The 24414-nt window shown below is 34.0% G+C and overlaps 2 protein-coding genes and 1 non-coding gene across 5 annotated transcripts; all 3 read left to right on the forward strand.

The window, feature by feature from the left end:
- Nucleotides 1-3387: 3387 nt before the first annotated feature.
- On the forward strand, nt 3388-18388 carry LOC116167968 (non-canonical poly(A) RNA polymerase protein Trf4-1-like). 3 transcript variants are annotated; one of them, XM_031483595.1, is made up of 6 exons: nt 3388-3712; nt 4009-4322; nt 10833-11026; nt 13079-13665; nt 17475-17762; nt 18146-18388. In XM_031483595.1, the coding sequence occupies exons 1-6, from the start codon at nt 3689-3691 to the stop codon at nt 18344-18346; spliced, it is 1608 nt and encodes a 535-aa protein (XP_031339455.1). In that variant the 5' UTR covers nt 3388-3688; the 3' UTR covers nt 18347-18388. The 3 variants fall into 3 exon arrangements, with proteins under 3 accessions (XP_031339455.1, XP_031339454.1, XP_031339456.1); XM_031483596.1 differs by lacking the exon at nt 3388-3712 and adding an exon at nt 3836-3958; XM_031483594.1 differs by lacking the exon at nt 3388-3712 and having other exon boundaries at nt 3827-4322.
- Nucleotides 14821-14950, forward strand: LOC116170017. The gene has a single exon (XR_004145150.1). It is a non-coding gene; the product is annotated as a U4atac minor spliceosomal RNA (small nuclear RNA).
- A 3460-nt stretch (nt 18389-21848) lies between the features above and the next one.
- Nucleotides 21849-22784, forward strand: LOC116168286 (RNA-binding protein pno1-like). Its single transcript, XM_031484017.1, has 2 exons — nt 21849-22323; nt 22372-22784. Exons 1-2 carry the CDS (start codon nt 21937-21939, stop codon nt 22714-22716), a joined length of 732 nt encoding a protein of 243 aa, XP_031339877.1. The 5' UTR covers nt 21849-21936; the 3' UTR covers nt 22717-22784.
- Nucleotides 22785-24414: the final 1630 nt, after the last annotated feature.

Raw genomic sequence — 24414 nt, forward strand, 5'->3', positions numbered from 1 at the left:
TGGTCGTCCGACCTGTTTTCTCTGAACAGTATGAGGCTGCTTTATCTGAGTGTGTAGGTCTTGCCGTGGATTTCCCTTAACTCCACTGGATATTAAAGAAATCGTTAAAAGAGCTATAGACAGCAGGGGGGTGGTGGAAAAACCATTTGACAACAATAACCCAAGGCGGAGATGGGTAAAAAAGTTTTGAGAAAGCCAAATAGACAGCCTTTTAAAGTGTTACAATATTAAAAGAGCAAGGGCGGCTGTTACTCCAGAACTTATATTAATGGTTATTTTAATGAGCAATCCCTGAAAGACGTACCACCTGAAATGCTGATCAACTACGATGAAAAAGTATGCAGGATGACCCAGGAAAGAATAAAGAAATAGTTAAAAAAAGGGTAAACATGTAAAAATCGCTGGTTGGATTGAAGGTTGGTTCTTTTCTGTTGCAAGAAATTGGGTCCTAAGGCTATTATAGAGGTGACAACCTCGCAAGCCACATTTCCCTTAATCATAAGGCTGTGTGTAAGGAAAACAACATACAGTTTATACTATTGCCTCCGAATAGTATATGCCAGTCGCACCTTTTATCAGAACGTTCAGCAACTGCACAATCTTATCCATTAGAGTTTCAGTTTGGAAGAGTTCCTGAAAAGATATAGGTAGGTACAAGAGAAACACAAACAGTCAGAAGAAGAAAAAAGGTGCCCACAATTCTCGGAAGAAACCTAACTGAGATGAGTGTAGTGGATGTTCTACAAGAAAATGAAGCTACAATTCAGTTTGTTGACATCCTATGGTCCTTCTGAAATGTGCCAAGTAAATAAAGAACGAAACAAAAGGAACGGAAAGATACTTGGTCTGATACATTGGGTGCAAGCGAGGATTTTTCTATCCATGATTCGTCCTGTGAAAATCTCCAAGACTATGCAGCTACCCCCAAATAAATTTACCAAGTGAAGAAGGTATGCCACCGATTGAGCAAACTGAAGTTAATTTAGACGAGAACACAGAAGAAATCTTGAACTGAAGGGCAGTAGACATCGTTATTGTTTTACTTACGTACGACCAATGAACGAAGAAAGAATTGCAGAAACGCTTCGTAGGACAAATAAAGAAAAATTAGTCCAAGTGAATACATGTAGTTATGTTTATGCGGAAATACAAAGGCATGAAAGACACCTTTATATTCCCCTGATATCCCCAATGAAGAATGTTTCGCAGAAGATAATGCCGACAAAAATTGCAAAAGAACGTTACACGTTCGCCCTAATGTATTCAAAATGAGTGCATATGTTAGAGACTGCAATTTGAAGATTTATTATTTATACGTGTTATTTACCTTAAAGCAAAAAATACTTAATTATCCTACTAGTAACGTAAAGCCGTGACAATTACAGGTGACACTGTCCTAACAGTATAATTAATAATTATAGCACGGAGTGTACCGCGTCGTTTTGGAGGCTTTCCATTGGAATTTAGCTCCAATATGGCGACCGGAACCAATGACCAATCAAAAACGAGATACCCTGTTGTCGCCACTGTCTCTATAGTCACTGTCGTTATAATTATTGACTTTATACTAAAGTGTATGATGTGTTGCCTATCACTTAAGGCGAAACAAACCATAGGATATTTTTAGTAGCTATGTTAGTAGGTATAATCAAAGAGTAGTACCATTGAATATCCGAGTTGGATATTCATTGGTAGTACTCTTTGGTATAATGTTACCATTGATGAGCGTAATATCATAATTCAATGGTAATATCTTTGTAAATGAATAAACAAAGGTTGTATCATTGTATATTTAATATACAAATGGTAATATCTAGTTAATCTGCAAATGATCTAGTAAAGTCCCTTCAAGTGCGAAAAATGGTTTTGCTTGCAGATTAGCTATTATAGCTATTTTATAGATGCACTAGAGATTACAGATACTTACAGATTAACAACAAAAAATGGTTCTTTGGTTAAATAAAACATTAGAGTTGATTGCTAAAATTAGGTAACTTTAATTTGGTAATTGGTATAAGTACTTAGTAAAATCAACTCAGTAGTAACACATCTTGTTTAAATTGTGAATATATAGATAGTTACATTTTTGAAACAAACTTATTAAATTAGGTTATTATAACATTTTTAGAACTTTACTGCAATGTACCTATTGTACCTTACATGAATCACACGTGTTTGTATTGCTCTTGTCAATATATTTTCGCACTTTAACAATTTAGAATATGTTAATAATGTGCATATTAATTATACGTCATATAGTTTAATAGTTATCACAAGTTAAATCTTTTTTTAAAATTTGTCTGCTATTCCACTGCACAACAGTATTAATTTGTTAAATATAGTTATGAGTGGGTAATGTGGAAGAGCAGATCAGGCGTGTCTGTATCTGAACATCGCCCAATTTTGTTGCCCTCTACTTATTATACTGTAATTGTGTTAATTTTTTGTTTTAGTTGACGAGTTAACTAAATAAAACCATTATTATTATTATTAATCCACAGATTTCCTACTAATTTAAACGAAATTTCGCACTTTAACATATCAGAAATTCAGAACCGTAAGTACCTACGTTAATCTGCAGATTAATCCGTCAATGTGCCAAACATTAGCGGTAACATAGATACAATTTGCTTCAGTATTGCGAGTCAAACGTCAAAAGTCTGCACGTCCGGCCGACTGTCCGTCAGTCCGTACGTCTGTTCGCACGATATACCTACAGCCCAAATGTTGTATGCTGTGTAGGGTCAAACGCATTCCAGCGCTTCTTTTGTTGCTTTGCAGTTTATTTAGAATTTTCCTTTGTTCGAAAATCTGGTTCTTTATTTATTCTATATTTATGAAAGCAATCAAAGGAAAGAGATTGTATGTATTTTTCTAATTACATAATTTTCAGAGATATTTCGAGAACAGGAATTTTGTCCAATTGCAATGTGTAGGTATACATAAATTGTATGTGTTGCTTATACATACCTATATCTAATTGGTTAGGGATGAAAACGGCGATTAATATAAAAAACAAATAATTAACTTTGTTTTGAGAGTATATATTTCCCTGTGTACTTGCATAGCATAGTGTAAGGTACATTTGTAAGTACCTATTTTTTTGTAGTTCCAATTATACCTACATCACTAATTAGTGCATAAGCAGTTAATCACTTTGTGGGTAAACAAGTTACGGTACCTACTGCTGCACTCTCGGAAATGACTGAAGTGTATTCAAATTTTAGGGATAATTAAAATTCTTTCTCATTTTATTACCTAAATGCGGTATGGCGGTGTATGAGCCCGCGCACAAGTTGTATTTTTCCCGCTAAAAATATGCGCTAAGTACGAAATTGGTATCTTTAATTTATAGATATTTTACCTTATCAAAACGTTTTACCTACCAAGATTATCTACAGTGGTTTTAGAATCAAATTTAATCCTAATCTAATCAGTAAATGATCCTTTTACGATTTGCATATTTACAAGTTAATTTTGAAGTTAAACCAAAAGATTTGATTTACCTACACAACGGAATATGAGTGGATGACTGGATGCATCAATTATTACGGAAAATTTTAAAAGACGCAGTTGCCTGAAGGATCATCATTTGTTATCGTTCATTTTTTTACACCGCTCTTTATATTTTACAAGCCAGATCCGTCATGTTTAATCTGTATTAAAAAAAGTTCATAAAAAACATACAATGTGTATCGTGTTTGATTATTTGGTAAGTACGAATCGGATAAAAAAGCGATTGCTCAATTAGAATTTAAATACGGCGCAATTAGAACATCTCGATGATCGCCGAATTGACATTAGCGCCGCTAGTTTCGCCATCTAACGGGTGGCAAAGTAAGCTATCAATCAGATTTTTCGCAAGGTGTGACTTGTGTGTGACTCTCGCGGATTCAATCATTTCAATGAAACGGCTATAAAAATTAAATATCGGATGTTCCAATGGTCGTGATTTGACGTGAATTAGTGCGTAATCGTTGAATGGATCCTTCTATATCTTGGTTTCAGCCAGAACAAGAGGGTCCTGCCAAACATTTGTGGCTTCGTTTGTGGCGAACTCAACAAGATTTAGATAATATGAATATTAAGGATACGGACATCGATGTCGAAGCCCTAAATACCATTAATACTCAGAATCAAGCAAATATAACAATCATGAACGGTAAAAGTGATAATAGTAACAATTTTTTGCCGCGAAGAAGAAAATTCGATAACCGTGCGAGTACAAGGGGAATGGGTCGCTATCCTGAAAAGGTTGTAGGCGAATTCGGCGGCTGCCCTTGGCGTAAAGAGAATTATAATTACGGAAGGGGTATAATTGGGTGAGTATTAATCCCTTTAAATCTTTCGCATTCCCTTTCAAAAACAATTCGCGTGTCTGTCATGAGATGGCCTTCGAACTAACTGACATTTGTATCTACACACGCCTTGAATAATTTCAACCTAAACTAAAAATACTGCAGCAATTTTAAATGCCTCCTGGCGGTAGCTAAAAAATAATAACAAGCACTTGGTACAGCGTACCTATGTTTGTATTAAAAAAATCGTGCGGTGTTATTCATCGACATAACCTCAGTTTTTGCGTAATTTATTTGCTGCATGATCCAAGTTTTACGTTTACGGTTGCGTAATCCTATAAGCAACGTGAGCGTGACGTTCTTTACAATAAGTTGACTAAATATGCTGTATCGCCTACTCTTCCTGTTCTTTATTTAGTTACTGAGATAATTTTAATTTTTTAATGCATTCCATTGTCAATTCCCCTAAACACCGCAGTACCTATTGTCATTTTCTGGCGCTTTCCAAAATGTGCCTGCTTCTGATCCATATTATTTGCCCATTGACGTTTGGATAATGAACTTGTAGTTATTTCGAGCTATTTTTTTAGGGCAGTAAGTAATTATAGTGCACGATTTGACCTACATCACATTGTACTCATAATCTACCTTGCTACGATTAATTTCCCTCTTCATACCCCTTTAAAAAGGAATTTCTTTTGCTGCACAGCGTGTCTCGTAAATAATGGTCTTTCGGGCAAAATAGGTCAGCAAATTGAAACGGGGGAGGAGCCTGTTTCACTTTGGCCATCCCCCTATGTACAATTATCAGCGATACGAATTATCAATAATCCACGCTTCCTTGATTGTCAAATGTCTACATATTCGCAAATTTTGCAATGCCATTAAATTTTAATTGTGTGGTATGCTGATGTAATCTATTTACAAACTTTTTTCCATAATTCTTTCCGTACTTACATTTTCCCATGTTTTTGCAACACGTCGTTAGTCTAACTTTTATCAGCGGTAGCTCACATAGCAACAATAAGATAAGTTTTGGATATCTAGACGGATTTTATTTTTGTTTAGCCAAGTATCCTCTCAAAGATCGCCCTGTAGGTACTTGGTACGTCCATATCATGCTTTTCTATTTACCACACCAGGATAACGTTCCGAGTTATTAAACTGCAAATTAATCGTGTATACTACTAGTAATTACATCTTTATTATTTATTTATCAGAACACAAAAGCTGATTATGCAAATTAGGCTAAATGCGTATTTAACATAATGTAAATTACCTACAATAATTTACGATAATTAATTGAAGAATAGGTAAGTTCTGGATTTAATATAGGTACCTAATGAATCAAAAATAAAGCATTTTGAGATTGGAAATACATATTTTTAAATGTCAACTGGTTTTTTTATTAAGAATTTTACAAGGATTTTAATTTCAAGCATAGATCACGTGGATGCTGCAATTCATCAATTAAAAAACGAAAAATTTCATTTTTAACATAAAACTACACCTAAGTACTTGCGTTTTGTCCGTCTGTTCGTGTGAGGGATCAGATCACGGAACTAGGGAGTTTTAGAAAGTTTGTCTCATGCCCTTCAAGGAAGCATGCTGGGTAACAACTTGGTATCGATGGCCAACTTTATATTTGTTATCAATTTCATCTAGAAAATGACAAAACGCTATTCTTTGACGAACAGAAATCTAATTATGTCATGTTTATTGTTTGTTGATCATTTATGGGCAATTTCGTTGAGGACGCACAGAATACACTACACATGCACGAGCATTTTTGTTTACCTGTTGCATTAGAACCAAGGGCTGTCAAAATCTTTAATTGTCTAGTGTCTACTAATTACGTTAGTCAGTTACTTATTCAACTTAATTTGTTTGGAAAACTTCGAAACGCATTAACTCGGAATTTATGCATTTTCAATCATCATCGTCATTTTACCCACTCTTTATTTAGCACCCTAGAAGTGAATTCCACATATCTAATATTTCACAATGCGTAACAATATAAATATGTTTTGTCTCATTCTGGTGGGATATAAATGCAGGAAGCATAAATCTACAAAATTGTTGTTACAAATTTATTTACAATTATCTATGTGGTTTAGATGCCAAATAATGGCTAGCTGAATGCGTTTCACGTCAATCGTTTACGATTACACTTTTTACTTGTTTGGTTTTTCCATCGTTTTCCAAATTTATTCTTTTGTTCCAATATTTTAACAAATAAGGTGCTTCCAAAAAATGTTCATTACATTAACATTGTTCATGAGATTGTCAATCATTAAATTTTGAGCTACCCATAGGGAAACTGTTCAGTATTTTTTGCGATAGATGACCTACAGCTTGAAAGTATACCAGGCAACCTTCGAATTTTTTGTAGTCCTCATTTTTTTTTGAGAAAAGTTTGATGCATGGTTTCGGTAACAAAATGAATGTTTCGTCATGTTGGGCGATATTCTAGTAATTTGGGGGAAAGGTGGGGGTGGGGGTAAAAACCTGTTAAATCCTTCATGGTATTCTAATGGCATTCCTTAGCGAAGGAATTAATTTGAAGCAACTACCATTCTTCTCCCCAAGCTCTTATTGAGAGTAAGTATAATTCTTCGTATCTCAAGATTGTAGTATTTGACAAAAATACTTGCAATGGGAAAAATTGATCTTCTGGATGCGACATATGTATAGTACTGTCAAAATATGAGGTACAAATATCATGAGAAAACAGAGTGTCAGAAACTCGGAATAGGGTACTCACAAAGACCTCGACAAAGACAAAATGAAACGTGGTGTAGTCGAAAGTTTTAAGTACGAATTTCTTCAAAACTCAGGATACGTACTGACAAAGTGGAAAAATGTACAGGATGGTCCAAATTGGACAATTTGTTATGGAAACGCCCTTCATTTTAAGAGATAGAAAAAAATGGACCTAGGTGTATGGAGCTTAATTTTAAAGGGAAAATCACTGGCTCAAACAGAATCCAGCTGTCTCTAATGGTTTGGCCGCTAGGGGACCTTTCTCGAATTTACGTCGATTTCTTTAATGTCCTAATTGGCGAGCTAATTGGTTTTGGGAAAATCTTTCTTAGAGCACTTTTTTATGTGGAATCCACAGTGATACAAAGTTTTTATACATGGTCTCTGATTACATTTCATACGGACCACCTCATATATTTTGGAATTTTTGAAAAGAGCGTCAAATTTCCTAAATTTTGATGTATCACTTATTATATTTATATTAAATATAATTGCGGCATTTTATACATTAAAATATTTTTATTGCAGACATCTAAGTTTCCATGGCTAACAAAAGGTGGCAGGATTTGTTTAAAACTACAATTTCTTAATTATTTATTTATATATTATATGACAAATATTTTAAATTTCAAATAACACACAAAAAACAAAGGACGTGAAAACTGATGTAAATAAACCAAATAAGTCATATGATATATAAATAAGTAACAAAGAAATTGCAGTTTTAAAATTTAAGCAATCCTGCCATCGTTTGTTCGCCATGGAAACCTAGATGTCTGCAATAAAAATATTTTACTGTATAAAATACAATAATTATTGCAAATAATATTTAATAATTATAAATATAATAAGCGAGATAATAAGTGAAGACATGACAATTTAGGAAATTTTAAGCTGGGATGGTCAGTTTTGAAAAAAATTTTAAATTACGGCGGCATTAAAAGCTTCCTTTTTTAAATCGATCCACCTTAGGACCCCAAATTATATAATAAAAATAATTCCGCAAAAATTAGCTTAAAAAAATAAAATTTTGAGGGTATAAAATTTTCTTTGGCCAAAATTTTAGGTTAGGAACAAGATACCGAGATGCGATTTTCGCGAGCTTGTTTAGGCATCATTTAGCTACTTTTTCATGAAAAAAAATCAAACCAACGCCTTTAATTTTATTGAGAAAATTAATCATTTCTGTCGGAATGTCGAACTCATTTTAATTAACCCAAGTTTGTAAAAATCGGCTCAGCCGTTTCGAAGATACAGGGTGTTCTTTACGGAAACCTTTGAATACCCCCCACCACTTCAATTTTAAAGATACAGGGAAAATTGTCAAACAAAAAAGGTTCAGATTATCGTCGTCTTCAAAGACCGGCCATTTTTTGGTTAGGTTAATATAGTGGAATTCACAGAAACATCACTTTTTTAGATTCCAGATTGCAGTTACGCCCCCTAGCGGTCATTTCAGAAACTTAAAAATATTTTCCAGGTTTTTCTCGTGGCCGTTTTAGTAATAACTTTTTTTACTGAACTTATTCCAATTTAAAGTAAGCCTTAAACAGAACTTAACTGCAAAAGCTTTTTACGCAGCTTTTGATAGCATCAAGGAGTTTTTAACAAACGATTTTTCTGACTTCCATGACACTGTTCTCTGTGATTGTGATAAATATTAATTGTAACCTGTGATATTGTTTGTCTCGAGGTTTGTCTTATATATTTTTTGCTGTAAGTTTTTTCGGCTGACGAGTGTTAAAAACTTTGAATGTATTATTTAGACAATATACGTTATTAAAAAAAATCATTAGTAAAATTATGCCTCCTCTGTGGTATAATTTAACTGATAATGGAAAGTCCTTTATGTACAGGTTTGGCTTGGTCAAAGGTCCCTCTGAAATTTAGGAGCGGTAGGTTAAAGGTCGCCAAAGTCTTTAGACACTTTTGATCTTTTATTTATTTATTTTTTTAATAAAATACGAGGTCAGCTTTATATTTTCTATAAACCTATAAACCGAGCCTATAAAGTAATAAGTTAAGTACAAGTACCGTTAAGTATAATTTTATTATTGTTTTTAATTTAAAGCATAAGTAACTGGTGCAACCTCGGGTGCAACAATCCACATTTGATATAAATAATAGTCTTGTCGAGAGTCTTGTGTTTCCTAGGCACTTTTTTTGAAGATTGTAAATCAGGTGTTTTGGTCAAAAACCATACATCAAATGCTTTATTGAAAAATCTCAAAATAATTTGACCTCGAATTTGCCGATTTTCACGTTATTTGTAGAAAGTTTACGCTTCACCATTGAAAAACAAAAATGCAAATTGGTAAATGCTTTGAAGTTTGAATTATGCTATGGGAGCAACAACATAATTACGTTAAATTAGTTTTTGGCTAGTTCATCTTGCTCCTTGGCTCTTCCTGGTCAGAGACCAACATAGTCGCCAACCGATTCCAAATTCTGCTTCCGTAGTACGTTTTTTCTGTACAGTAAACGTTAACTACATATATTCGTTATTTTAAATGAAATTAATTCATAATCTTAAATGCTAACAAACAGCCCTTATTTTAAATTATCAAACCAAACCCTAATGAACTCCTTTTTTAAAAAGTGCTTTAAATTATCTTTTGAATGTTGATTATAATACCTATAATTGTACACATAATCAGTACGTCCATGAATACAATGAACTACGAAATCTTATCACACAAATAAAATCTAGACATGCTCCTTGTTATTAACAATATATGACAAACAAGAGGTAGACAAATTACAATGGTTATAAGGAAGAAATAATGCGCTTAAATTGAAAACTACTTTAACATTAATATCTTATTTACTTTCTTCTTAAAAGCGAGCTTAAAAGTTACATAAACCAGGAATTACAAAATGATAAAATTGAGTTTTGTTCAATTTTTATGAAAGTAAAAGTTGCCTCAAAAGTGTTTATTTTCAGATTGGGCCCAGATTAACCAACATCATATTATTATCTTCTAAGATAATCACCATGACGAGACAAAAAACATAGATACCGGGTATAGTGTTATCGCCTTTTGAAAAAATAAATTCATTTAAGAGAGGCATTCAAGTTGACTTGCTTATCATTTCTGCTGCCGTCGAAGTAAACGGATTTTTTTACTGATTACTTAAAAATACCACCATTAGATGACATCAATTCCATAGATATATTTAGATACTTACTTACGTAAAAAAAACATTTATGAATTCTGTACATCTTTTCATTACTTTTTAATCAAATCGATAAGAAAAGAACGAAAACTGTAGGTGCATGATGTATCTAGTTATAGCTATGACCTCGGCTATGACATATTGTACGTCAGTATCCCTATGCTATGGGAACATACTTAGCAAGTGTTAAGTCATCATTGCCATTTCTAAAACTATCAAGATTGCATTCTTAAACATTGAGCACAATTGTTTGTTTATTATAGTATGAGTTGAGATAAGAGTGTTATAAACATTGCTTAGCACAAGCTACAAATAGCTTGCATGTTATGGCAACAACTACTATTCGAAAAGGTTCTATGCAAATGGCATCAAAGGTTTTGATTTATCACTACCACGTGTCATTTTGACAATCATGTTATGCTGTGTTCATTGCATAATTTTGATTACCCAGAGAGAACTCCTGTAAATCCTGCAGATCGCATTTTTGCAAAAATCATCATTCAGAATTAGCACTAACTTTCCCTTTAAAAGTTGATTTAAGTTTAAGAAAATATTTTTACCAAAATTTGTTTCTTATTCGCATTTGTTTTTCAGGCTGCACGAAGAAATAGAGCACTTTTATGAGTACATGTCACCTACCAAAGTGGAACATCGGATACGAGGGGATGTAATACATCGGATTGAAAAGATAATTGTGTCAATGTGGCCAGATGCTCAGGTCCAAGTTTTCGGATCGTACAGGACTGGTCTATATTTACCTACAAGCGATATTGATTTAGTGGTTATAGGTAAGGCACTTTTTATTTATAGTAGAATTTTCCTTAGTCTGCGCGAACTTCATCACTAAGTATGTTTCATGTTTCATAACAACATGCAATCAATGGAAGAGAATACGTGTAGGCAGCCATACGGACAGTGCTGCATTGTGAGTAGGATACCCATTACATCAGTTACTAAAAAAATGTTTTGGTAGTTATTTGTAATAGGTTGTCCATACCGCGATCTTTTACTAACAAAGTGGACAATATTATTTGGATGTAAAGGAAAAATCTTTTTTTATTTTTTTTTTGTAATAACATCGCCCGCAGTACTTAACAGCAGAAATCGAGAAGCGACTGCAATCTTGATTTACCTCATACTCACAATCAGAGCCACCGTTACCTTTATACCAAAATGACGGACGTTTCGCCGCACTTTCGAATCTGGGTAGCAGTCGGTGTTAAAATCGCCGATTTTTTTTAAGTGAAACTTCTTTAGGCCCGGTAGTAGACCAGGTAGGGTAAGTCAAATGCTACGAGCGGTCACGGTTACGAAAATAGCGAAACGCTCTGAGGGGAATGAGGGTACAGGTGCCCCATTCCTCATGTCTGCACAGTGGAAGTCGGGCAACACATGAAATGCTGAGAGGGGAATCTTTCTCAGACAATGCGCTGCCTTGTGAGTAAATGAGAGTAAAAAAATGTGGAATATTGACTTACATTTATATCAGATTCGTTTACATTTTAAACTAGGGAAGTTTCACTTCTGTCATATGTAGGTACTTGTGTAGTTCCTACGCAGATTTTTTTTATACACAAACGGAAAAGGAAATTGAATAAAAATTCATAATTTTGTTAGTAAAAGACGAGAACATATAAAATATGTTACACACACAACGACGCGATGTCAGGGAAACCTTCTTCGGGACAAAAACCCTGGCATAGCCCACACAAATACACGAGCTAAATTAACAAACACAACAAACGCAAAAGAAAATTCATAAAACATTTCAAATTATGTAACAATAAAAATCAGGTCATGAATTGCAAGATTCTAGGAACATCATATTTTTCCAAAAACATCAACGTGCATTTTTGCAGGTGGTTGTTGAACGTCGCAAGGGCCTAACTTGTACGCTGATCTTCCTGTTTTCGCCCTGGTCAAATTCGAACCACAGCCTTTTTACCGAAGAAGCGTTCCTTTTGGATCCTTCCATGAATTTTAATACACCACAGGCGCCGTTCACTAGCCATTTTGTTTTCTGTGCCACCAATCTAAAATATCTTTGTTGTTATGCTCTACCAGTGCATTTCCACATATGAGGTGTAACTGCATCAATGGTTTGTTGCCACATATCTAAACACTTTTCTTTGCCATAACCTTTCCACCAAGTGTTTCGCTTATACTGTTTAAAAATTCCCTATATATTTACGGGATTGAAAACGCAATGGTATTCAGGCAACTGTAGTATCATCGCATGTCCATTTTCTAATGCCATCTCATTAGCAGCATACCATTTTGAAGGTTTGTTTCTGAAATAACAAATTTTTGCTGAATGGGATTTACGGAAACAAATCTCGAACTATTGAGACGCGAATTATCAAGGCTTCACTGTATTCGCAACTTTTCTTAAGGAACTTTTGAACCCGTGTAACCACTCACCTCTCTTATTGCTGCAGCTGGTAAAAGTTTTTTATCTGCTAATGTAGGAAAACGCGATAAAGTAAAAAAACTGCTAGAAACAGTTTTCAAATTTGACTTGTCATAATGTAAACGTAAACTACCACAATTTTGTTTGACAGGTAACCTAAAAACAAAAAAAAAACCCTTTTTGCTGAAGTTTTTTTGTTAATAATACGTTGGCATTCCCCTAAAACAGAATTGATAACGTGCGCGGCGACTAAGGAAAATCCTACTTTACATTTGAATTATTTAATTAATTTACATAAAATTGGATATCATTCGTTTTAAGTGTGTTAACTGTTATTAACATAACTCTCTTATCTCGTAAAAATATTTGACTTTATTAACAATGGCTCGCAATAAAAAAAACAAATAATTGTAAGGTTTTTTTGTTTCAGGTAAATGGTCATATTTGCCACTGCGTACCTTAGAGAAAGAATTTTTGGAACATGACATTGTCGAAGTAGGTGGCATAAAAGTTTTAGACAAAGCGTCCGTACCAATAGTAAAATTAACCGATAAAAAAACCGAAGTGAAAGTGGACATATCTTTTAATATGTGCAATGGAGTAAAATCCGCCGAACTAATCAAGCGTTACATGAACGAATTTCCGGTGTTACCAAAATTAGTGTACGTTTTAAAACAATTCCTATTAGAGAGAGACTTAAACGAAGTGTTCACCGGCGGCATTTCTAGTTATAGTTTAATTTTAATGTGCATCAGTTTTCTACAATTATATCACAGGCCGGCGGACCAGCTTAGAAATGCAAATTTAGGTGTCTTACTCATAGAATTTTTAGAACTATATGGCCGGAAGTTTAATTATATGCAGACTGGTATTCGAATACGAGACGGAGGAAGATATATCAACAAAGACGAGATGCAGAAGGACATGCTTGATGGACACAGGCCGAGCTTGTTGTGTATTGAAGATCCTCTCCTCTCAACAAACGATATTGGAAGGAGTAGTTATGGAGTTTTGCAGGTATTTTTTTGCACTTTTATAGGCAACTTTGAAGTGAGCATAGCTGAGCTTTAAGATTGTTTTTGGTCAGCAAATTTAGTGCCATACTTCCTTTGTCTAATACCACTGATCACTTAATTGTTCTATTGTACAGGGTAGCAGCTGCCAACTGCCTCTCTCCCCCTACGCAGTTTTGAAAACTGTACAAAACTTGTATACTACAACTGAAAAGGGCTAGGTGTCAGGTCAGCAGAATGTTTCCTTTCCGTTTGTTAATTTGCATAAGCAATATATTTCCTTCTTTTCAAAATACATTGCACAGTTAAGTAACATGAATTTTGTCCATCGAAATATTTTTTACATTCACACAACTGGTTGTCTAATTGAAGATTTGTTTAAAAAAATGCAGTAAATCATAACGGAATTAAATATTTCTAGAAAATGTAGGATGACAGAGCAAAGGGGCCCTGGATTTAGTGGAGAAATTAAATCCTGTAAAGTAGTTTGCGGTGTAAGGGAAAATCAAAAAGGTAAGTACTACTACTTTTCTTAACAAGTGTCATTAAAAATAACTATTTTTAGGTATGGTATTGACGTTTTGGTGAGATTTGGAAAAATGGTACACAAGACTAAAGACCCAAATCAATATTTGTCTTGCTTCATTGCATACGTTAATATTTTCAAACATAAACCACATTTGATTACAAGCAGTTTTAGTGTACCACACTGTTTATAATGAATTTGCTCAGAAAATTCACAGCAGAAAACTGGTACTCACTTTGTTTGTATGTCAAAAACCCACATTTTGATTATTAAATACTTGCAACAAAAATATTCTTTCAGGAATAATTTGATAAAAAGTGATTAGTGGTTGCCATTTAGATTCATGTATTTATGTATGTAGCAATGGGTGAGGCGCTAAGCTACAGTAATTCTTGTCCTCCATGTAATTTTTATTCATTCTAAGATGTCTATAAAATTAGTCACATATTTATAAATGTAGAAAACATAGTTTTTGTGTTGTTTTTACTGTCTGATCAAAATTGACTCATTGTCAACATCAACACATGTAAAAATTGTTGTTGCTATGTATTGCTCATAGAGGGCGCTACGTGTATTTCTCCCCCATGGTGTACCTATGTAATAGATTCTAAATGCAATTTAGGATATGAATCTTCCTTCCTTGTCTAGGGGAGCTTAGTGTGCCAATGAACGTTTAGTGAGGTCACTTTTGCTAACACCCTGTAAAATTAAACCCGCATCCTTTTTCTCTATAAAGGGGAAATGAGTTGCAATTTTTGAAACTGGGTCTTCTTACTTATAGGAGGCCCTCATATTTTCAATTTTTTTTGTAAATCATTGTAAACTATGTTCTGTGCTTTTTGCAGGAACATAAGTCATAACCCCATATTTATATTTATATGTATAAAGGCGGCTACAGACATGGGAAGTTTGACGAATTCCAAATAGCAAATGTTTGCCATTTGACAAATAGCTTTACACACATATGAGTTAAAGCAAATGTTCTGGATTAGCCAAGTTTCAAAAATTTCCCGTCGATTGTCGGTAAATAAGCACACATCAAAGGGCTGAAAATGTTCGTCAAAAAGCAAACTTGTGGCTGATACATATATGCGGGCTTTGCAGAAGTTGCAATTGCGACCACCTTGATGACTAATTATGCGTATTAAAGAATATGAATCTGTTATTTTGTGCACATTTGGGCACAATTCATTTATTATATTGTACCCATGATACTTGTAGTATCATGTATTGTACCTATTGCGTGCGCGATGGAGTGGACGAACGAAACGGAGATCGAATTTCTAGAACTGTACGAAAAGGAACCCATAATATGGGCTCTTAGTGCTGTCTTCTTTTTTTTAAATAATAGATATGCACTAGTTATAATATAACAGTAAATATAGCAGCTACAAATTCTACCTCCATCGTGAAAGCAAACTAAAGTACATATACTACGCAATAAGTTTGAAGTTCCCGTTTTGATGTACCATTTGCCAAATAGGCACATGTGTGTATATTTATACTCGTGATTTTACGACTAACTGGACAAACAGTTTGGCGATTGACAAACATTTGATTTTGACAACTTTTACATGTCTGTAGCCGTCTTAATAATGACAAAAATAATTAAATGATGTCTCCTTTGATTATTATATTAGCTGTTTAGTGTTAAACTTATTTGTGAAACCAATCCTGCTAAAGGAAGAAAAGTAGTGTTCACAGTTTGTTTTGATAACCAGGACACTTGATCAGTTTAGTTGGGAATTACATACTGAGGGCGAAAACCATGTATAAATAGTATTAAAACTGAGGCCACCCATACTTTTTACAAAAGAAATAGGTGGGAATATGTTTATTTAAAATAATAATAAAATTGAAAAATATTTTCAACTTTCCCGCATATTTCTAAGTAGTTCTGCTTTTGTTCGAGTATCGGCTACCTACGTTTTATGCAATCTTTGTAATTGATTCATGTGCAGGCAGTAGAGAACTAGCTTACAATCGCCATGACACAAATGGAAAATTAACTCAAGATTATACAATTATATTGTAGTTTGCTTTACTAAATATGGTTTAATTGTTTTCTAAATTGACCAGGTTTTAATAAGGCATGGTATGCATTTAGCATGTCTTTTTGAGACACATTATTCGCCAACATGCGCAACACAGATTTTTGTTAAATTTGATAGCAACATTGCTAATGTGGATGTAAAAGATAGTTTACTGTCCTGGTAAAATCCTAGAAACAAAGCTTTTTGGTTACATTTAGTAATAGTTTTGATTGCACTACCCATTTAGCAATTTTATGTTGGCCTCCGAAACACGTAATAGAATATTTGCATTAGTAGCACCTGCTAACAGAGTAGTGTCAACGACATATAGGACACAGTCAGTACCTTTTAACAGAGACAGTGGCATATGAATAATGTAAATACGGAAGAGAAAAGGTCTCAGGACACTGCCTTGAGCTATTCCATTTTGTTATGGTGTGTGGGAGGGATGATGAAACAATTGTGCGCCTACTCGATACAGTTTTTATTTGTCATATGTACCTTACCAACAGGTAGTTTATCACATGAACATATCAAAATTTCATAAATATTGCTCCATAAGTGAGAAAGTTTTTACATGCGCACATCGCAAATCTATAAGTATCCACCAGATTCACTTCTATGCGAAATATCTGTAAATAAGATTTCATTACATATCTTAGAAAATAACGAAGTTAGGATGCGCTTTCACAGAAACGAGAACTTAGTTGACATTCTTTTTTCTTTTTGTCCATCTTGAGTGTTAGAAGTTACTAAATAAAAAAAAAAACGCTGCCGTCTATAAGTTTTCAGTTTAGTTGTTATTTTTGTCAATCCGAACAATTCACTAATCTGAACCACCTCTGGTTATTATGAAACATTTTTGGTTACAGTGCCCTAGCGTTGGACTTTAAGTGACCGTCATTTGTATATTCACTATTTGTTACTATTTATGAGAAAGGTGTGTGATTTTAGGGTTCCATAAGAAATGGTTATTTTTTGAATATCTTGACAATCCAATGTGCAATTGTTTTTTTATTCGACCTTTGCAATCGCAATTTCTTTGAACACATTGTCTAATATGCTTTTGCAAGTCAAACGTCTCAATGTAACCATGAGATAAATGTCTTATTAGAGGTCCAAAATTGGACTTTGTCGCAGTAAAATATCTAATTTGAAAAATTTGTGCTTTTTGCTTGGAATTATGTCTCACTTCAAGGTGTAATTTGAACCAGCGGTTTTTACAGCAGTAAATTGAAATTGTTTGCTTTCCAGGTGAAGAGAGCGTTTGATTGTGCATATGTAGCACTAACAAATGCGGTAAATCCTTTAAATATGTACAGAGACTGCACACGGTATTCAATATTAAGTCGGATAGTGCGTGTTACTGACGATGTAGTACGCTATAGAAGATGGGTAGAGCAACAGTTCAGACGCTTACGTTCACCACCACTGGGTTCACCATCATTAAAGTATTCAAAAGTAATAGGCGCCTCACGTTCACCGCGATCTTTATCGAGTAGTGGCTCAACATCTAGCGTCGATAGTGCAGCTAGTTCCGATGTAAGTATTTACATATTTTTTGACATTTCAGTAACATTGCACTAATCGCCCAAAATAACAATCCCGTAATAAATGTTTTTCAGATAGATTTTTTTGGAGAAGTGGTTTATAATTTTGAATATTAAAAAAATGATAAAGAAAATCATGGAAAAAAAAAGAAATTAGAAAATATTTCCTATTGGAAATTGAAAAACATTCTATTGAACTGGCTTCAGAAGATGTCGACGTAAATAATTTTTAAAGAGAATCATTCAGAATATACACCATCATTTACAGATTGTCTATTGGTAGCAGATTTTTAAATAAATAAATCATCCCCACATTCTGTAGCATTATTTCACTCTTCGTTTTTAGATGCTTTAATTTGTGTTTTCATTTTCTAGGGGTCCGATCCGCCATCGCGTGGTATGTCGCCCAATAACAATATTCACCATAAAACACAACAAAAGTCACATCTACGCAACACTGTAAGAACATTCAAAAATAATAAAAATCAAAATAACCAATCAAATTTTATTAATCAAAATTACGTTAAGCATAAAAGACCGATAAAAAATAACAGATGTCATATAGAAATTGGATAGTTCACAGTGATCTCTAGTAATAAGCTAGCGTTAGTGGTGATAGAGATTAAGTGGGGTGCTCAACTCTGTAAGTTAATCAAAATGAAAATACAAAAAATTTTAAAATTAAGACGAATTTGGTTTGTTTTTAGGACATAAATTTACTTAATTCTTCCTTTTTGTCCAAATTTTGTTTCCAATAAACCGATTGTAAACAATATTTCAGAACAAGGTGAGGATCTGCATGCCATATTAACACTGAAGAGAGCACCGTACTGAAAACTCTATTTAGTCATTTTATGCCATATTTTTTTGTCTGTAATGCGTTTGTTGATGTGAAATTTCTACCAAAAATACGGCGCGTGTGAGTGATTTGTCTGTTATTCATTCAAACTGCCTTGCAGTTTATTCCTGTCACCAAAATTTGTTTTTTAGCCGCTTAAATTTTACCGCCAGGCTTGAAGTAACAAGACACAGCAAGTGTTGCGACACTTTTTTCTGACAGTCACAATAATCCTTTTTATTTGGTATATCATTAATGAAATGCTGGAGAGTGCGAACATGTTTTTATAACAGCCTCTAATGCGTATGTAAGCGTGTGTATTGGAATATACAACCAGAAACTAATATGAAGCATATCTTTTGGTATATCGAAGGTAATTTAGTTTATCCTCTAATTTGGGACTTTGGTAAAAACAGACATTGGTTTTTGAATCCTAAATATCTACTTATGTATATCTGATTACGAAATGTGATAAATTATTCTGCTTAATTGTAAAAATAAAAGTAAAATTTATTGTAAATGTTCATTAGCGTTAAACTACAGTTTAATCTCGTACCCCATGGGATTGGCAACATTTTTCAATTTTTTGTGTGCGATCCTCAATATTTTACTGTTTATTTTAATAGTTAATTCAGAATGCGATTATTAGTTGCGAATGAATTTTTTTATTTAATCTTTTAGTTTTCTTTAAACCGTTGAAATAGATTTCTCTTAAATTTGAAGATAATAAATAGACTGAATTTTGGCAAGACATTACATTAATTTTTTTCATTGCGTTGATATTTTTTTAAGTGAACATATATTTCCAGTTTTTGACACTTAACAATAAAAACTGTTGTAGAATTAGGTATTTATATTAGTTTATAGTTTCTAAGACATTTCTGTTAATCGCGTTTAATTTTATATTGTGTAATCTTATTGAAAAATTTTTAATGGGAATAGACATAAGTCATACTGCAGTACAAAGATTAAAAAAAAGTAAAATAAGTCAAAAAATAATAAAAACTCTGTAAAATTTCTTACTAACTAGCGCCTAGACTTTCTCTGTACAATTTATAGAAACATTGTTAATATATTTTATATTCTGGCGCTCCATTTGGTTGTTTCCTTAACTACCTTTTCCATTGCCATACACAATCTCTACAAATGGTTCGAAATACAAGGAGATGGTCTGCAGTCGTTTTCTAACTTTCTAAATTCTGGAGTCAAAAGATGACCTCCATTTCCTGCAGGTGGTGGTATTAAAACCACAAGCTTGCTTATTGCCTTTTGCTCCGGTTGCTATTTATTCTTAAGATGCCAATATGAACTCATAAGTGAACTTACAGGGGCCTAATATCTGTAAGGTCATTGTATGGGTAACGTTTGGAAAGTGATTGTTTTGTTGTCAATGTCAGTGAGGCATTTATTAGTTGACAGTTTTTCTCGTCCAATTGCTAGGCTACAGATTTTCATTACCTAAACAACCCAAATTTACTCGGTAAAATACAAACCTCTTGTGCAATTATAAATGATAAAAAATTAAGAACCCGTACCTACTTTTGTTTTCTATTTTATAAATTCAGAAACAGTAAAAAATTAAAATTTAAAAACTGTTGCGTTTAGAAGGTCAGTAATGCCTTACGGCATTATGAAATCGCACAAAAGCCTTTAGTTTTACGTTTATTATTTAGAAAATGTATTATACTACAGAAAAAGTAGAAATGGTGATGTAGTTTTATTCTGGAAATAGCGCTCGACAAAATACCAAGATCATCCAATTCCAAGCAATACGACAATTACTTGAGTTTAACATAAATTTGAAGCGACCAGCACATTGATCTCAAACTCCCATGGCATTACTGATTTTCGCCAGTTTGAAGATATCCAATTTTTTTGGGTTTCAAAATTCAAAAAATTAAATGTTATGTATGCTTGGAATCTTGTATGTATTCGCAATTTTTTTCTCTACAAAAAACCTAAATAGATTTTATCACAATTTTAAATTAAATTTTAGCACAAGAGGTTTGTATTTTACCGAGCAAATTTGGGTTGTTTAGGTAAAGAAAATCTGTTGCCTAGCAATTATACCAGAAAAACTGTCAACTAATAAAAATGCGACACCGCAGGTGGAGCATTTTTAGGTTGACAGTTTTTCGAGTTCAATTGCTAAAAGGAAACAGATTTGAGTTGCAACAACCCAAATTTACTCGGTTTAAATACAAACCTCGAGTGTAATTCGGCAGGACAATTTAACGAACAAGAAATTCACCAAACTAATCAATTATTGACAGACGTCAAACTAGTCATATGGGAAAGGATAATGCGATAATTGGTTCGAAAATGAATAGTGAAAAAACCAGCATTTGTCGCTGGAAAAGATGCAGGTAACTTTTGCCGCTGTTACAGTGACAATTGCACTGCGGCTTATGCGATTTTTTATACATGAGTTGAAATAAATAACTATTATATAACAAGAGCGCGAAGTTCAATTTCGCGCATTGAGACTGAAGGTATTTTGACGAGGCGAAGCCGAGTTAAAATATCAGTCAAATGCGCGAAATAACTTCGCGCTAGCGTTATATACAATATTTTTTCTACAACTGAACCGATTGTTAATTAAATTTGCTGTTTAAGTTCAACTTTGTCCCGTGCGCGAAATACTTTTTTTCACTGTTGACGATTTCGCGCACGTTGTCAAGAGCAACTTTACTTATTAATTAACCGATTAAAAATCTAGTACTTTGCGTTTCGAAATCCGTCAGAAAATGACAGGTTTTTTTGACAGTTGTAGAAAAAAGTATTATATATTATTTAGAACAGCGAATTCAACATAAAGAAAGACCAAATTACTAAAAACGGTTTCCTAATATAACAATTTACAATAAATGTTCGAATACGTCACCATTAACTGCAATACAGTAACCAAGTCGATCATAAAAGCCATTTCGAACTGCTGCTAATTGATAACTGGATATCTTTTTGTTTTAGAAAATTCCATGGCATCGCAGATTATTGAAAAAGATGGGGGTTTTATTTTTCCAATTTTCCGTCTTTATTAGGCAAAAAAAAATTAATACGGTTGATTGACGTAACACATTTTTTTCTACAAAAAACCTAAAATAATTTGGGGAGCCAATAATCGCATGAATTTTACATTGAAATCCCTATGATGCGTTACGCAAGTCACCACCCTGTATACACTTTTTATCCAATGGTGCAAATAATTTCGAAATTCCCGCACTAATTTTGAAAATTTGACACCAATCAGAGCAGTGGAGTGACCTAACCTCTTTTGGTTGTTTTTAGCACGTGCCATAATTATCATTATTTGGGAAGTGCCTTCAAAATGGACAGTAATTCAGTTAACATAGACGCTGACAACTTCGAACCTGCAAAAAAGGGTGCAAAGCGTCGTGTCAATTCTGTCGGTGATGGATCTATGGAGGTGGATTCTCATAATGGTATCGAAGGTCGAAGTCGCAATAAACCACCACGTGCAAAGCGAAGTAAAACAACCTCGTTTTCTGAAACTAAAGAAAATGTACGTAAAATTCCTGTACCATCTCACCGATACCCACCGTTGAAAGAAAAATGGTTGAAAATATTTTCTCCGATTGTGGAACATCTGCAATTGCAAATTCGCTACAATGTCAGAACTCGAAATGTAGAAATACGTACGTGTGAAGAGACTAAAGACATAGCTAACTTGCAAAAGGCAGCCGATTTTGTTAAGGTAAACATCCAATCTTTCACCGCTGTAAACGTCACATTTTCATTGCAGGCATTTGTGTATGGATTCGATGTGGAAGATGCCCTAGCATTACTTAGATTGGACGATTTGTTTATTGAATCATTTGAAATTAAGGATGTAAAAACTCTGAAAGGTGATCATCAGTCGCGAGCGATAGGCAGATTGGCCGGTAAAAGTGGCCGTACAAAGTTCACAATTGAAAACGTTACCAAAACAAGAATTGTCCTAGCAGATAGCAAAATTCATATATTAGGCAGTTTTCAAAATATTCAATTGGCACGACGAGCCATTTGTAATTTAATCATGGGTTCCCCACCGTCTAAAGTATATGGACAATTGCGGAATGTAGCTGCTAGGGTTTCTGAGCGTGTTTAAATACTACCATACTTGGTAATTATAATTTATTGTGTATATTTTCGTTAGCATTAAAATTGTAATGTATTTCTTGGTATTATTTCTAATCGAGGATTTTTGGGAATTCTGTGGTATTTATTTTACATTACCCAATGCTTGTTAATCATGGCAAATAGGACAGGTTCTGGTATGCCAGTAGTATAGCAGTGTAAGCTTCAATCTACAAGGTGTCTCATACAGTGTACGTGGCACAACAAAAACGAAATTTGTAGGAAACAATGTACTTAAAGTTACTTAAAAGTGTGCATCCCTGTCATCGTTGGAGAGGGCTCTTACTTTCCTACATGCGTACGGTTTACTTTTAAAATTTGAGGGAGTCCTTTGAAGGATACAGGGTGTCAAATGACAAATAATGCAAATGGATATTCAACCTTTTACGTGAATAAACACATTCATAAGAAATATTAGCTACACAAAACAATCCTTTTGTTTTGTTTCCTGAGCCCTACAGTCAAGTGTTCTTCCAAAAGAGTTGGCGTAAACCTGCATGGCCTTGTAGATTTAATGCGCGTTTTAAATTAACATAGGAAATTAAAACAATCTAATCTAAACTTAACGGGACTGAAATTCTAAAATATTAATTTGCGATTTGCCCCCGTCTTCTAAATGGGATGAGCTTTTGGGCGCAAGAAAGACAATTGAAATATCTTGAAGGGAACGGTTGCAAACGGCGAATTATTCACAGCTTCTGTGACACAACTTTGCGGTGCCTACCTAGCTGACACCATGTTGCATATTTAGTCGATTTCATATTTGACATTCAAAAAGTTGCCAAACTTCACATATGTTAAGGCGCAGATAGAGTAGCAAGTTACTTGCGACTATCTCGCGCGAGAAACTTCCACATGTATTATACTGAGTAATAAGAGTCGCGATAAACTGTCCGGCAAGTTGGGTGAGCCATTGCTGTCGCAATTTCTCACAATGGTGTTTACACTAGCAGCTCTTTTAACTTCCGTAAATGCGGCGTTTTGGCGCCAATAGGGACATTGTGTTCACGGACAGATGCACACCATCGACTCCCTTTGCTCTGTTGCTTAATAATTTACCCTGGGTAATGTGCCCTAACAAAAAAAAAAACTGATTGAGTAAAACCAATTATATTTATTTATACAAATGTCTTGATAAATATGTGTATTTTTATATTTTATAATATCTAGTATCAACTACCCTATATCGTCAATTCAGTGCTGTTTTTTGCAAGTCTGAAATGTACAAAATTATGGGTACAGCACAATGTGCAAGTGATAAACAAACCTTGCAAATTGCGCCAACATAGTGGAGTTGAGCACAGATTTAGTGTACAAGTACTATTTCCACAGGAACTTGTGCCATCTGGCGAAAACTTCATTCTGAGTCGGCAAATAATATCCTCAACTGATTATTTTGCTTTGCATGATAATGGAACAAGCTGCTAGGTATAGGTACCGGTCGGTAAAAAGAGACTAGCTGTTCGCTTGTTACCCTTATTAGGTCATATAGTTCATCAGAACCAGAAAATGTTGAACTCTGACATGGGTCATGAGTCTCCAGGGAGTATGTAAATATAATTTAGAAGTACCTTTCCCATTTTCCTAGACATCCTTTATAATAGTTTCGTGTGCACACCTTTTTGTGATTCCAAAATATTGGATTAAATTTTAAAATTCCAGCTACAGG

Source organism: Photinus pyralis, unplaced genomic scaffold (genome assembly GCF_008802855.1).
Source record: "Photinus pyralis isolate 1611_PpyrPB1 unplaced genomic scaffold, Ppyr1.3 Ppyr1.4_LG4, whole genome shotgun sequence".
In the NCBI taxonomy this organism is placed as follows: Eukaryota; Metazoa; Arthropoda; class Insecta; order Coleoptera; family Lampyridae; genus Photinus; species Photinus pyralis.

What these genes read in the sequence shown, in the direction of transcription:
- LOC116167968 (XM_031483594.1), top strand. Translation starts at nt 3,982, where the DNA reads ATGGATCCTTCTATATCTTGGTTTCAGCCAGAACAAGAGGGTCCTGCC. An exon ending in GTAGTTATGGAGTTTTGCAG is followed by an intron (nt 13,666 to 17,474) that starts GTATTTTTTTGC and finishes TTTGCTTTCCAG; the next exon opens with GTGAAGAGAGCGTTTGATTG. An exon ending in ATAGTGCAGCTAGTTCCGAT is followed by an intron (nt 17,763 to 18,145) that starts GTAAGTATTTAC and finishes TTCATTTTCTAG; the next exon opens with GGGTCCGATCCGCCATCGCG.
- LOC116168286 (XM_031484017.1), top strand. Translation starts at nt 21,937, where the DNA reads ATGGACAGTAATTCAGTTAACATAGACGCTGACAACTTCGAACCTGCA. An exon ending in AGGCAGCCGATTTTGTTAAG is followed by an intron (nt 22,324 to 22,371) that starts GTAAACATCCAA and finishes TTTTCATTGCAG; the next exon opens with GCATTTGTGTATGGATTCGA.